Below are 14,464 nucleotides of genomic sequence, written 5' to 3'. Positions count from 1 at the left end.
TCCATGAGGCACATGTGCCATATGACCAGTGATGTAAATAATGGAGTTGTTCTTTCGAAAAAATAATAAACTTTATTACATACATTATAATAATTATTTTATTGTATGGTAGAACTGCAACTGTCACAGGCGGAACGGCAGTGATGGGCCTGGTAATTGCAGCCTGCTCGCGTGCTCGGACAGATGAGAGGAATAGAGCAACAAAATAATTAAAAGAAACTGGAATTAATCAAAATACCACGCACAGGACTTATCACGCTAACACACTCGAGTAATATTTACCTCGACGTTTCGGCAACATTACAGTGGCCGTGGTCACGAGTAGACTGAAGTGTGGGGTGTCAAGTCTGCCTAGCAGCGCGAGTCCTTCGAACTACCCGCACTTCGTCATTTTTATTTGTCACCCCACACTTCAGTCTACCCGTGACCACGGCCACTGTAATGTTGCCGAAACGTCGAGGTAAATATTACTCGTGTCTAAAAATATATTGTTTCCAAAATACTTACTTGATTTATAATGCATAATAATTGGCATTATTATTGGGATATGAATTTACTGTACCAGTGGGAAAATTACAAATTAATTATACCCCCTGCCCGGTCAACCAGACTAGTCAGCCGTAGATACTACAGGCAAAGAGCGCTCAAAAAGTAGCAAAGTAAAGACATTCTCTTTTTACTCTTAGTATTTGAGGACATGTAAAACTATTTGAGCATTTCTAAATAAAGTTTGTACATTTGATTTGCGACTCCTATTTGTGATAAAAATTTGCAGGTATGTAGAGTGAACGATACTGAGCCGTAATAACATAGTCTCTCAAAATGTCCCAATTGGTTTGTATGGAAATTTCCTTTTTTGTTACCAAAACTACGGATTTGCGGTAACAAAAAAGGAACTTTCCATAATTGGGACATTTCGGGAGACTATGTTATTTAAACTCAGAGTGAACGATTCACTCTATCTACCTGCAAATTTTTACCCAAATCGGAGTCGCAAATCAAATGTACAAACGTTTTTAGAAATGCTCATTTTAGCACTGTAGCTTGCTGTGGCAAAGTATCAAACTGTTCAGCTACCTATGAGCTTGACTGCTTCGAATTAGGTTTGATGCAACATCTGTCTCCGATGATGACGTGTCAGCTAAACTGAACGTGCCCGTAGTCTGCAAGTACGACGGATTATTTGGGGTAGTTCTAGTTCCTTCACAAGACCTTGAAGAAAGAACTGCGGGATTTTTCCGCCTTTGTACCTTTGCAAGAACTGAAGATGCTACTGCGAAAGGAACAAAGGCTAAAAAATAAACGCAGTTTTTCCTTCAAGTCTTGTAAAGGAACTAATGCAAAAAAACGCAATAGTTCCATCGCACGAACATCCAAAGGAAACACTGCCAATAATCCAGTACGCACGACTACAAACCTGCTGGATCGGAAAAAAATCCTAGCAGATAATACTTACTATAGGTAGTTATATGAACGAATCGACAACTGTTTTCGACTCGAAGGTAACAAAGGTAGTGTAGATGATTTTGGAACTGCTCGTAGTCTTCTGCTGATTGTGCCAAATCATCGGTTATGATATCCTAACAAAATCAATTTATATAAGTAGGTACAAAATTAGCACGGGATAATTTTTTACCGCAATTTGATACCAGTTATCGGCGAGTGGGTGAACTTTTGCTGTTATGTAAGTATTTCGTAAGTATTTATTTATACCTATAAAGGCAAAACATGGCCTAAAAATGCATGAGATTTGGCAAACGTATTCCTTGAGGATCGCAGAGGTGCAAGAAGTTTTTTTTTTAATTCGAATACCTACACTACAGAGTAGATTTTTTCTTCAACGGGAGCGAAGCCGCGGGATTAAGCTAGTAATTATATATACGAACTGAGAAATCCAGATGCAGAAGCCTAGATAAACTCTTCGTCAACTCTTTTCATGGTTAGCAACTTATTAATAATTGATATTAGCAGCTTATGATTACTAATTCTCTACTAAAAGTCTTACCACAGAAATTGAGTGATGATGATGATGATAATTAGGATAGTAAACTCTGTATGGTTTTTATTACCTCTTTTGATAGAAAGAGCTTACACGAAGCACTGTTCATAAAATATTAGGTATGTCTAAAGGCACTGTTACACATGCTCGTTACTGGACTGAAGCAAACGCGTTCACACTTGCTTAATACCTTTCCCCCTTCCACCCCGTCTCGAGCTTGCCACTAATAAGCATGCTCGATAGTAGCATGTCCTGTTCACACATGCTACTAGCTAGCATTTGCTCAATAGTAGCATGCTTTCTTGCTACTAAAGAGCATGTGTAACAGTGTCTTAAGGGACTTTGGCCTTACGGATGCCCTTGATAAACTTGATTGCCTGGGCATTCCTGTGCGTGTCGTACAAGGTGACTAAGAGCCCTGGTGGCAGCGCTCTCTATTGCCAACTACGAATTCCAAACTCCAGCTCTGCGGCGTGGAAGGTAAGGAAAAACCTCCGCACTATTTTCCCAAGAAACTCGTCCTGTAGATTTGCTACTGATTTTCAACCGACGATCATGACCACTTTAGCATGGTAGTAACTACGAAAAGTAACTATAAATATAACCTGAATAATAGCAAGACCATCAACCAAGACAAGAAACCGTGATCAGAATCTCGGTAATTTCTCAATTTATCGTACACATATTATGAACACTTGAAAGGCGTTTGGCTCGTATTATAATATGCGAACAGTTATCCAAGACCCTGCTTCTAATTATCAATAAAATACTTATAGATTTTATAGGTCGTAGTAAAATTTTCGAGTAAAGTACAGTTGGTACAAAATTTCGTGACTCGATAAAGAAATGTGAATATTACTCGAAGGAGTACCCCGATCGGGTAGCTAAGTGTCGCAATAGACTTTCGCTAGCTGGCGCTGTCTATTTGAGTGTGTGCGTGAGCTCCTAGTGTCCGTATACGGCCGCAATTGACGTTCAAAGTAAAGCACCTCGTTTGCGGCTTTGGCGGAATATTTCATTTCGAGTGTGGGGTCAAAAAATCGGTTACGCTTAGATACTCCCGCCATTAGTTTTTGGTGAAATAATTCTTCATAATTTACGAAAAAAACCTGAAAAAAGGAACTATTGATAACAGCGCCATCTAACGGGACATTGCTCATGAGCTAACCAGGAGCAAACCCCTTAAGATAAACCAGGGGCTTTACATTTAGCGACGACCGATGATTTGGTTTTCGCTCTAATTTTGGCCGTAACCAAAACTTTTATCTAGAAACGTGTTAAAATATTTGAATAAAATGTCTGTAGACCGTTCTTTTTTGACCTACATATGAACAATGAAACATATTAATAAAAACAGCATTACGTGCCAAGCGTGCATGCAAACGAAGCTACTTTGTTTTACAGTATGCATGTAAAGAGCTAAGCGGATCTCTTGTGAATAACGCCATCTAGCGACATCTTGTTTGTCCAAAAACCTTCATTCGTTGTCGCCTCTTACAGCTGTGTATCGACTTCGCGCGGCAAACCGTCGAACATTGCAATGCATATAGTGTATATGTATATGCATATACCGTACTGCCGCGCGCGGCAGCTCGAACATACAGTACTCGGCCATATAGATTGCTCATCGGTCTTTGGAAAGAGACTCGGGTAATTTCGGCTTCGTAGAGCCTTGTCACACACTATTTATGTGACGTTTGTCAGTCGTTGTACAGGTGCAATAGAGTACGGACGCATTTAGATGAAAATATATTATAATAAAGAGTTGTTGAAACCCCCCATAACTTTAAATTGTACTATGACATCTTTAGTAAAAAGAGGGAACATTATTTTTGTAGTAGTTGCAACAGCTCTCTATAGATATCCGAAGTTTACGTGACATTAATTTGACGTAAACTAATTAAGTCCATAAAAGTGCAGTATTTAGTTGATATAAAACGTCACTTAATATATACTATCATTGTTCGCCACGATCTGACGGTCGCTAGTGTTCGTAATCCTCGTGAACAGCCAATTTTTTTTTCCGAAGATTGATGTGCAATCTCTATCGCCGGGTACTGTACATACACATGTCGATACACAGCTTTCACTAATTACTGAGACATGGCCTGTTGTACAGTTGGACGGGGCCGCGACCGCGCGCGCTGAGTCACCTCGTGCGAGTGGGCGTGCCGGAAGCGTTGCGCGGCGAAGTGTGGCTGCGACTCGCGGGCGTCGACCAGAGCGACAAGCTGATGGAGACATATAGGACACTCATCAGCAAGGTATAATGAGCTCCTTGCGAGGGTGTTCTGGCAAAACAGAATAAGTGCAATTTAAAAAAACAAATAGCTACATACATAGGCATACTCTTTTTTGTCAGCTTTATTTATCTAGCAAAGCCGTGTAAGTAAATAAATATTGTGCACTTATCCGGTTCTGCCAGAATACCCTCGCTGTTCCCCGTACATAACCAGCACTGATAGGGCGAAATTATTTCCTAACTTAGGTCCTGACTCTTCGAAAATACAAAAAGTAAAAGTAACAAATTTGGAGTTGAAATAAAAAATACAAAAAGACTCCAAAAAACCAATTATAATCCTGACTCTTCGCCGGCCGCTGTCTGTTAGGCTGGTTTCAGTGTCACGCGTACCGTCAGTACGGATCGCTCCGCACAGTCTTTTTATATGAGTTTCCTATCCGCGCGGACGGTCGTCCGTACGGACCCCTCTATATTACTCTAAAACGCTCATATAGATCAGCCTGTGCGGAGCGATCCGTACTGACGGTACGCGTGACACTAAAACCAGCCTTACATAGCAGGGGCGTTAAAATTCGGTATAGTCACATGTGTTTTTCTTGTCACCACACAGCTACAGACCCAGAGCTTACCATACAGTTACAGACTTGACCATACTGTCAATTTTAAAAGTGCTAACCTGTATAGGAGTACTTATTAGTAGTTTAACAAGACGGTTTTTTTTCCAAGGACTGCCCGTTCGAATCGGTTATCCAGCGCGACATAGCGCGCACGTTCCCCGCGCACGACTTCTTCCGCGAGGCTGGTGGCCTGGGACAAGACTCGCTGTTGCGCATGGCGCGAGCGTACGCCGTCTACGACATCGAGGTCGGATACTGCCAGGGGCTGAGCTTCCTGGCTGCCACGCTGCTGTTGCACGTAAGTTACACGCATATCCAAAAATGAAAGACCCGTGTGGTGTCGGGTTAGAATTACACCTCTCCATTTCTTCCGTGGACGTCGTAAGAGGCGACTGAGGATATAGGTTATACCGTTTTTGTCAAACTTAAAACCTAAAACCTCGTTGACTTATCGCATTCGAAGAGCTATTGGTTACCCGTTTCTGTCTGTCATAAAAACCTGCCATAGTATTTATTTACTTGAATTTGTATTTGTTTTGAGTTTTACTTTTGTGAGTTTGTCTACTATTACCCTCGACTAGTGTCTTATAAAACGTTGTATGGGTATGGCACGTGAAATTTAACTACATCCCAACTCGTCACATTTTAAAACCTCGCTTCGCTCGTGTTTGAGCACCACTCGATGAGAATCGCTTACGTTCCGCGCTAATTTTAGCATTATTCGTAATTAAATACTGGATGATCCTGCTCCTTTCAGATGCCGGAAGAGCAAGCGTTCTGTCTGCTCGTCCGTCTCATGTACGGCTACGGGCTGCGAGAGCTCTACAAGGACGGGTTCGAGGCGCTCTACATGAGGCTGCATCAACTCGATAGATTGATGGAGGTGATTTTTTTTTATTTCTATTCAGACGAGAGTATAGAAAAGCAGTAGAAAAACCGATCAAGTATTTCTGGATATGCCGTCCTAATAGAATAGTTACTCAAGTAAAAATTACGTATTTGAAAATATATGTAATTTATTCGTATTGCTATTTAGTCGAAATAACATGCACAGGACTTATCACGCTAACACACACGAGTAATATTTACCTCGACGTTTCGGCAACATTACAGTGGCCGTGGTCACGAGTAGACGAGTACTCGTGTGTGTTAGCGTGATAAGTCCTGTGCGTGGTATTTTGACTATAAGTGTAAATCACGAAAGTTTCAGACAATATATTGCTATTTGTTGGTAAAATATGGGTTTTAATAATCATTAATAATTATAATTTGAACAATTTTCCATTTCATAGGTCAATGGGAAGTTTAAAGATTTTGTTTGGAATTATTTTGAAAAAATGTTTTTTTTTTTAGGAACAACTGACAGATTTACGCGCCCATTTCCAAGAGTTGGGTGTGGAACCCCACATGTTTGCCTCCCAATGGTTCCTGACGGTGTTCACTGCGAGGTTCCCACTGCCCTTGGTAAGTCTTTTAACATGATAACTAAAAACTAGTGTACAAAACCAAGGACCTTAGTGTCTTTGGCCCTTAAGGGGATCAACCCGAAAAAACCCGGGATCCAAAGAGCACTGGACTATCCGGTCATCTCAATAATGCTCACAATCAGCTTCTACTGTTTATTCTTTGGCTATGTACGCAGCGCGCTCTCTCTTTCTCAAACGATACTTTAAAGCGGGATGGCACGCTAAAACCGTGTGGTTAACTGCATAGTGCATACGTACCCTTATGGACCTTACACACGATCCTTGCGATTGTATTAAGAAAACGAGCAGAAAACGCGCGCATCAAAAACGCGCGTCGTTAGCGCAGAAAAAATACGTGTATAAAGTCCCTTACCTTACTTAGGCCTGGTCCTGAGACATACCATCCCTTCCAGGTATACCACATCCTGGACGTGTTCCTCCTGCAAGGCATGGATACGCTGTTCCAAGTCGCGCTGTCGCTGCTGTCTCGCTCGCGCAAAGATCTGCTGCAGCACGACTTCGAAGGCGTACTCAAATATTTCAGGTTGGTTCAGCAATACACCCTCCTTTTTTAATTTTATTTGTAGTAAGTAAATCAAATTTAGTGCTAATTTGGGCTGCACGGAGCTTCTCTACGGGATCGAATCAGAAATTAAGAGATACGTAGAAGAACTAGGGTCACCGACATTGCTCGTTGAAGTGGCAATGGGCAGGCCATATAGCACGGAGAACAGATGGTCGTTGAGTGAACTCCACTGATATAATTTATGAATGGTCCCTGATGTCAAACGAATGGTTTCTATCAATACTTCGGGCTTAATAGATCAAATATACGCTGACGCCCAGTGTTCTTCAAGACTTTTATGCGATTTTAGTCCTACTTCTGTGGTTGGACGAACTTGGGGTACCGCTAGCAATGCATTATCTACTCAAGGTGCTTTACAAAAAAGCTTTTTATGATATATTAAAAATAGTATGTAAAATTGTGTTCTTACTTCATTATCTATCCAGAGTAACGCTCCCAAAGAAGTGTCGCGCCGAAGAAGCCCCCCTTCAGATCGTGAAGCTCGCCTGCAGCATCAAAGTAAAGCGTCTCACCAAATACCAACAAGAATATGAGAAATTCATTAAAGGTACGCAACTTTCCTTAACTACAGGGAATGTCCCATATGCGTGAAATTTACATGTCTCGTTACATTGCGGGACCGAGCTGATACTGATTTCTAAGCGATTGACCACAGACAGCAATGTATCGCAGCTCGCATGATAGCATCGCGTCGTTTAATCCAATTGGACCAATAATTCACATGTTTGTATGAAATGAATATTACTTTATTTATTAGTGACAAATGTCAAAGCACGAGTTTGAAGTATATCACACTTGGATGTTATAACCCTCATGATCAAATTATACTTTTAGAGAACTAGCTTTTGCCGGCGGCTTCGCCCGCGTTGAATTCGGTTATCGCGCGCTGTTCCCTCGCAAATAAATAATAAAATAAATAAATAAATATCACGGGACAATTCACACCAATTGACCTAGTCCCAAAGTAAGCTTAGCAAAGCTTGTGTTATGGGTACTAAGCAACGGATAAATGTAATTATATAGATAGATACATACTTAAATACATAGTAAACACCCAAGACCCGAGAACAAACATACGTATTTTTCATACAAATATCTGCCCCGACACGGGAATCGAACCCGGGACCTCAAGCTTCGTAGTCAGGTTCTCTAACCACTAGGCCATCTGGTCGTCTAATTACAATTGGAAACAATTATACTTCGTTTTTTTGTATTAGAAAAAGGGTAAACAATTTTGACGAGTATTTTATTGAAAAACGTTTTTAAAAAAACAGTAACTATTACTTATGATACCAAAATAATGTAAATGATCATAATTATGTCCTTGCTGATTGTTACATATTTGCTGTGACTTATTTTTCAAAAGTGTTTTTCAATAAAAAGACACGTCAAGAAAGCTTACCTTCCTTCTAATGCTAAACAAACGAAGTATAAATGATACCGTTTAATTGACAGAGTCAGCCGAAAACGAGAAGATCAACGTTGAATTGGAAAGGCTCAAGGGCACCAACACCCAACTGCAACAGGACAAGGAAATTCTCGAAGCTCAGCTGGAGGAGGTTTGTTGTATTGTTGTTTCTATACTCGAATCCAGAATTAGGTTAACACACTTGACAGCCTGACTGATGACATTTTTAAACGGCTATAGGGATTTTATTATCAAAACGGACTAATTTGCACATTTTTAGCGATCTACGAGTAATCTATTGGCCTAATGACGCTACGTGTCTCAGGTTAAGTCAGGGTCTCCACTTACGCTGCGTCTGCTCGATTCAGCCGCTCGATCGGAGGCTGTCTAGCTATGGTGTGCATTCAGCAGGCAGAAGGGAGGGGCATTTTTATTTAAAGTTGTACCCTGAGTTTATCTCTCCGATTTCAACCAGACTGGCCCGCTATCCCTTACAAAGGGTTTTGTATGGGTTTGCATAAGGCTTAACTCACCATACCCATTGCCCGATGAAACCCTTACATTTTGCTTTTAAAGCCCTTTTATAGACTCTAACCCATTTGAGTAATCGTTATTCCAATACCCTTACAAAACCCTTATCATCCGCTCACCAACATCTTGCATATAGCTTATAAGGGTTAGCCTTATAAAGGGCGGCCTTTTTAGCAGATAAGCGTGCTAATTTAAATCGTCTACGTGTATACATTAGCGTAGATATATCGTCACTACTTTAAAAAAAACTCTTAGCTTAAAATAGATAATTTTTCTGAGTGAACTTTATAGACATTACATCAAGGTTAAATTTTGAGACATATTGATTTTAGATACGAGATTTTTTCAAAGTAGTGACGATATACTAAATCTGTCTCTTTCACGCAAGGCTCAACTACGACATTACTAAAGGTAAAGCTTTATAAAAAGCGCTAAATGATAAGGGTAACCCTTATTAAGGGATTGCAAGGCATATAGAATAGCAGTAAGCAATTGCAAAGGGTTAGCTTTATTTTTTGCTAAGTTTTTCGGTAAAGGGTAGGGTAGGGGTAGGGGTCAAATGAATGGGCTAGCAGTTCAAACTGGAAAGTCTTTCAATGGGTTAGCCGTGTTTAAGAGACGCCCATTGAAAGGCTTTTCTCGCGGAAAGGGTTGTCCGGTCTCTGATTTCAACAAAATTTGGGAGGTAGACTCGGTCCATGATTCTGAGCTGTAAGAACAGGGTCTCCAGATGTCACCCCAAAATATTGTATGGATGTGTCCGTTCCGTTACGAAAATTATTAAGAAAAAATCGTAACGGAACGGAGACATAATATTTTGGTGACACATCTGGAGACCCTGTTTTTACAGCTCGGAATCATGGACCAAATTTTGTTAAAATCGGAGATATAAACTCAGGGTACAACTTTAAATATAAATGGCCAGGTAGCGAGCTACTATATACCCTGGAATCGACCCAAGTGCATCAGCTAGTGCATCAGCGGCTAATGTTTATTCGTCTACAGGCCCGTGTCGCACTGGAGTTGGCTAAGAAGGATGCAGCGTCGCACGCGGCCGTGGCGCGCGACTACCGCGACATTTGCGCCCGACTCGACCGCCAAGTGCACCAGTTGCAGGTATCACTATAGTATAGTATAGTCACTATACTATACAAGCATCTACGTTTACGTGATAGTCCCAGGGTATTTGACAACTTCCTGATTTGCCATATCCTATATATTATCGGGAAGATACGTAGGGTGACAAGCAGACGTCACTTATTACTGCTAAAGTCAAGAGGGATAAACCAACTAATGCATAGCATTGTAAGGTTAATATTCCACTGTTTGCTGTTAGTGACTTTTGCTTGTTACCCGACGAATATTAATAACAGCTTTGAATGGTTTTAACGTAAAACATATTTGGCTTTATTAGCTGGCCGCTATGGTGTTGTACGTTTGTGTATTAAATTATGAAATAAGAGTCCGCCATCCACAAAAAAAATTGGGCTGATTTTGTTAAATTAATTTATTTTTAAAAGTTTTTATGTAAGTTTGTTTATTTTAAAAACCGGCCAAGTGCGAGTCGGTCTCGCGCACGAAGGTGTGTCTATTGTTGTATAGATACCATCCGTATTTATACAACAATAGACATTAGAAAAAAACGGCAAAAAAAAAACAAGTTTGTTGTGTGGGAGCCCCCCTTAAATATTTATTTTATTTTGATTTAATTATTTATTTTTAAAGTGATTTTACAACCAAAGATTCTGTGCATATATCTAGCGTCGGCGTTATTAATATCGAGCAAAAAACGGCAAAATAATTACGTTTGTTGTATGGGAGTCCCCCCTTAAATATGTATTTTATTCTGTTTTTAGTATTTGTTGTTATAGCGGCCGCAGTAATAAATAATATGTGAAAATTTCAAGTGTCTAACTATTACGACTCGAGAGATAGAGCCCTGTGACAGACGGACGGATGAACAGAAAGACAGACAGCGGAGTCTCAGTAATCGGGTGGTAACATCGCCTCATTAAAGCCCTTAGTCTTCGACATCAGACTTATAATAGACTATCGTTCGTAATTTCTTATTTACCGCTCTTAAGACACAATGTATTATTACAGAGGTGTTAAATCAAACTAATCCAACCATCTTAATTTATAAACACCTATGCAATCATGTATGTAGTATAATAATAACACTATTTTTATTTGCAGGCTTACGTTAAGGAATGTGTTAGTTGCAGCGCCAAAATTGCCCATAAGGATAACAAAGGTATTTACAAAGTTTTTTTAATGTGTTGGTGAAAAATATACTTTTCTCAAAAATGTCCGTAAAAGTTGACATTATTCTTTACATATCAGAAGGTGAAGTGCATAGTTTATGGTCAGCGAAAAATTAAAAAGTTAAAACGATTGCAGGCGCGCTAGCTCGACAATAATGAATTAGCGCGCCTGCACCAGTCACATTTTTTTTTAAGTTAAAAAGGCCATGGAAATGTGACACAAGTCGTATACAGCCAAGTCTAATGGCCGGTATCAGATATTTTGTTGGAACTCCGGACTTTTTCCATTGGGTCTGAAATAGCTTGTGGTGTTTTCGGTGGAAAAATACACCTGCAGTTTATTTTTAATGAAAAATGGCGGGAAAGCATAAGAAAAATATTGGAATAAAATTAAATTTTACAATATATTTTGAGAAAAAGTTTATTCTATTTCAGAATTATTCACCATTTTTGAGAAAAGCTTTATATTAGTCTCGGCTGGAATAGCAATTGCTGGCTTCGTATTAGTTAAACGGACTCGCAAGCTCGTCCGTTTAATACTCATACTCAGCCAGCAATTGCCTACTTCCAGGCCACGACAATAATCTACTATTTTGTATTGGTACTTCAAAGACAAAAAAGTCTCGAAGCAGTATCTGAATTCATAGGGAGTGTTTTGGGATGTAACTAAATGTAATCGAATTGAGAAACTCCTTTATTGAAATCGGTTTAAAAAGCAAGCAACGGTGACTGTGAGTAATTAACAGAAGTCATACAAGCATACTCGAAATCAAGCGTAAATTAAAATATTTACACTAAAGATACTCGTTTTGAAATTTATCACGTGGGATATTTCCTGAGGCCCTAAACCCTCACCATTATTAATGTATGTATACAATCATAGCGTCAAATCTATGTGTACATCGACCTTTTGGTTAGTTAGAGGTATAAGGCTGTACCGTCATAGCCAAGCGAATTAGCTCATTGAAGTGACAATGGGCATTCCATATAGCACGGAGAACAGATGGTCGCTGGGGCTGAAAGGTTCTCGAGTGGAAACCGCGGATCGGCGAGCGCGGCGTAGGACGTCCACCAACGAGATGGACGGATGACCTGGTCAAAGCCGCGGGTTCACGGTGGATGCAGGCCGCTTACAACCGAAGCAACTGGAGGTCTATGGGGGAGGACTATGTCCAACAGTGGACGTCTTATGGCTGATATGATGATGATAAAGGTGTATAGATATTTTTAGATCTTGTTGTCTTATTATTATGCGAGGGAGGCAAATAAGCAAGCGGGTCATCTGATGGGATATGATCTCCACTGCCCATGAGTACAAAGTACTTAATGAGTTACTGGCCTAAGAAAGTATAAGCCCTTTTCGTGAAAGCCCCGATGCTATACTCATAGTGGTCCGGGGGAGTTGGTCCATGTAAATACATGAAATAAATTTACAGGTTGGCTCATTTAGATCGGTCAGTATGTGAAAGTCTGTAACTATAAGACATACGAAGATCTGTTCTTACGAACCATGTCGTCGATTTTAGTAACAAGAAAAACTGCATTCATACATTTAAAAAAAAACTTGTACTCAGTTCGGGAATCGAACCCGGTCGTTTTGAAAAATCAAACATACATTAGGTATTTCTATTTGGATATCGGTAGTGTAGGTCATAAGCAATAAATACTCGCACTAGTATGAAACATGGCATCTAGAATGAATAAAATGTATTGTATTTCATATTTTTTAATAATGTAAGTTTTATTTTCAAACCGTCCAGTTTTGATTCCCGAGTTGAGTACAAGTTTTTTTTTAAAATGTATGAATGCAGTTTTTCTTGTTATTAAAATCGATGACATGGTTCCAAAGAACAGGTCTTCAGCCTTATGGTTTTAGACTTTCCCATATTGGCCGTTCTAAATGAGCCTCCCTGTATGGTATATATTATTATGAAAAAATGACTTTCTGCCAAGTTTCTTGCGGCGCATTCTTCTTGGCAATGATGGTCTTTCCGAAAGCGCTGGTAGTTTAAAAAATGACGTGTAAAAGTGCCCATTGCGGTCTATTTACTGAATAAATCATTTGAATTTGAATTTGAATTTGTCCTTGACCGTAAGCATGGTATTACACAGACACCGAGCCAAAAGGTGACGGCAAAAACCACAGCGATACAGAAGCGCAACTGATGCAGCGCGTGCGCGACTTGGAACTGGAGTTGGCGCAAGTCAAACTGGCGCACGTGCAAGCCCAATGCAGCAACCAGGTACATTATGTGCGCTTTCCGTTTTTCCCCTTGCAGGTGTTTTCATCTGCGCCAAAGTTCGCATACTCTTCGCTACTTACGCGCTTCATACCGTATTTTTTGTCCGAAACATCGTTTGTCATATTTTTTTTCTGACTGAAACCTTGAATTTTTTCTGAAAAATTTAAACGGTCATTCTATAAAAAACTATAGGTTAGGTTAGGTTTGATTTATAAAAATTTTGAACAATTATTGGATTCAGAGAATAAAGAGTTATGACAAACGATAATTCTGACAAACATTACATTCGGTCTTACAATAAGTATGCGAGCCGATATGGATCCGTACTTGGTACTTGGTACTTTCATGTTTAGACTTGAACTGTCAAATGGCACCATCTGCGCCTTAGAATAAAGAATGGCGATTGTAAAAAGGTCTAATTTCCAAAAGAAAAAAACTAATATCGATGCGTTATTTTACTCCTTCACCTTCTCTTCAACCAAACAAAAGTTATGTTAAAAAAAATTACGTTATGTATGCCAAATTTCAAGCGAATCCGACCATTGGAAATAGGCCAAAATAAACTTGCAAGATTTGATTAAAAAAACAGGTCAAGATAAATACAGATATAGTGAATAATTTATAGCCATTGTATTTCGTCGGAAAAGTTCGTATTTACTATAAATTTTACTAAAGCTATAAATACTACGAACTCATCCGCCAAAATACTACTAATTCACTATTATTCACTGGAACTGTAAATGCTTGTAAAAGACCGGTATCCAATAACGGCCGCTTACCATTACAGGAGCTGAGCCACCAGCTAAACGCAGCATTGAACGAGGTCCAATCAGCGATGAACACGAAGCAAACCGTCGCCCCCTGGCTCGTCCGCACTCTCGGTAAGAAACACGCATTGTACCGCTCTAAGAACAAACCCAAGCAGAAGTATAGTCACGCGGAGTGCTTTCTGATCGCCGTCGCTCTCTTCGGATGGGACGCAATCGCCGTCCTCGCCTACATCCTGTTCATATTTTACGTGCTCTTCCTTTAGGTGCCTAAATGGACCGCTTAGAAAGTTGGACGTAGTTATGCAAACAGGAACCAACATACAGCTTCCCCCAAAATC

At 39.9% G+C, this 14,464-nt stretch overlaps 1 protein-coding gene across 9 annotated transcripts in view; it reads left to right on the top strand.

Annotated features, from left to right (window-relative positions):
* Positions 1 to 14,464, top strand: part of GAPcenA (GTPase activating protein and centrosome-associated) — a 107,612-nt gene that overhangs the window by 71,532 nt on the left and 21,616 nt on the right. For all 9 annotated transcript variants that reach the window (XR_012453186.1, XR_012453188.1, XM_074109803.1 and 6 more), the window contains 11 exons: positions 4,119 to 4,263; positions 4,968 to 5,156; positions 5,616 to 5,741; positions 6,212 to 6,322; positions 6,738 to 6,868; positions 7,336 to 7,457; positions 8,366 to 8,469; positions 9,855 to 9,965; positions 11,046 to 11,103; positions 13,226 to 13,356; positions 14,144 to 14,237. Coding sequence is in view for 7 of the 9 variants with exons in the window: in XM_074109803.1 (XP_073965904.1) it covers positions 4,119 to 4,263; positions 4,968 to 5,156; positions 5,616 to 5,741; positions 6,212 to 6,322; positions 6,738 to 6,868; positions 7,336 to 7,457; positions 8,366 to 8,469; positions 9,855 to 9,965; positions 11,046 to 11,103; positions 13,226 to 13,356; positions 14,144 to 14,237 (1,322 nt within the window). In the remaining 2 variants the exon portion in view is untranslated. The remainder of the gene's footprint in view (positions 1 to 4,118; positions 4,264 to 4,967; positions 5,157 to 5,615; positions 5,742 to 6,211; positions 6,323 to 6,737; positions 6,869 to 7,335; positions 7,458 to 8,365; positions 8,470 to 9,854; positions 9,966 to 11,045; positions 11,104 to 13,225; positions 13,357 to 14,143; positions 14,238 to 14,464) is intronic.

This window comes from Choristoneura fumiferana, chromosome Z, assembly GCF_025370935.1.
Source record: "Choristoneura fumiferana chromosome Z, NRCan_CFum_1, whole genome shotgun sequence".
Taxonomy (NCBI): Eukaryota; Metazoa; Arthropoda; class Insecta; order Lepidoptera; family Tortricidae; genus Choristoneura; species Choristoneura fumiferana.
This window is presented reverse-complemented; position numbering and strand designations above follow the sequence as displayed.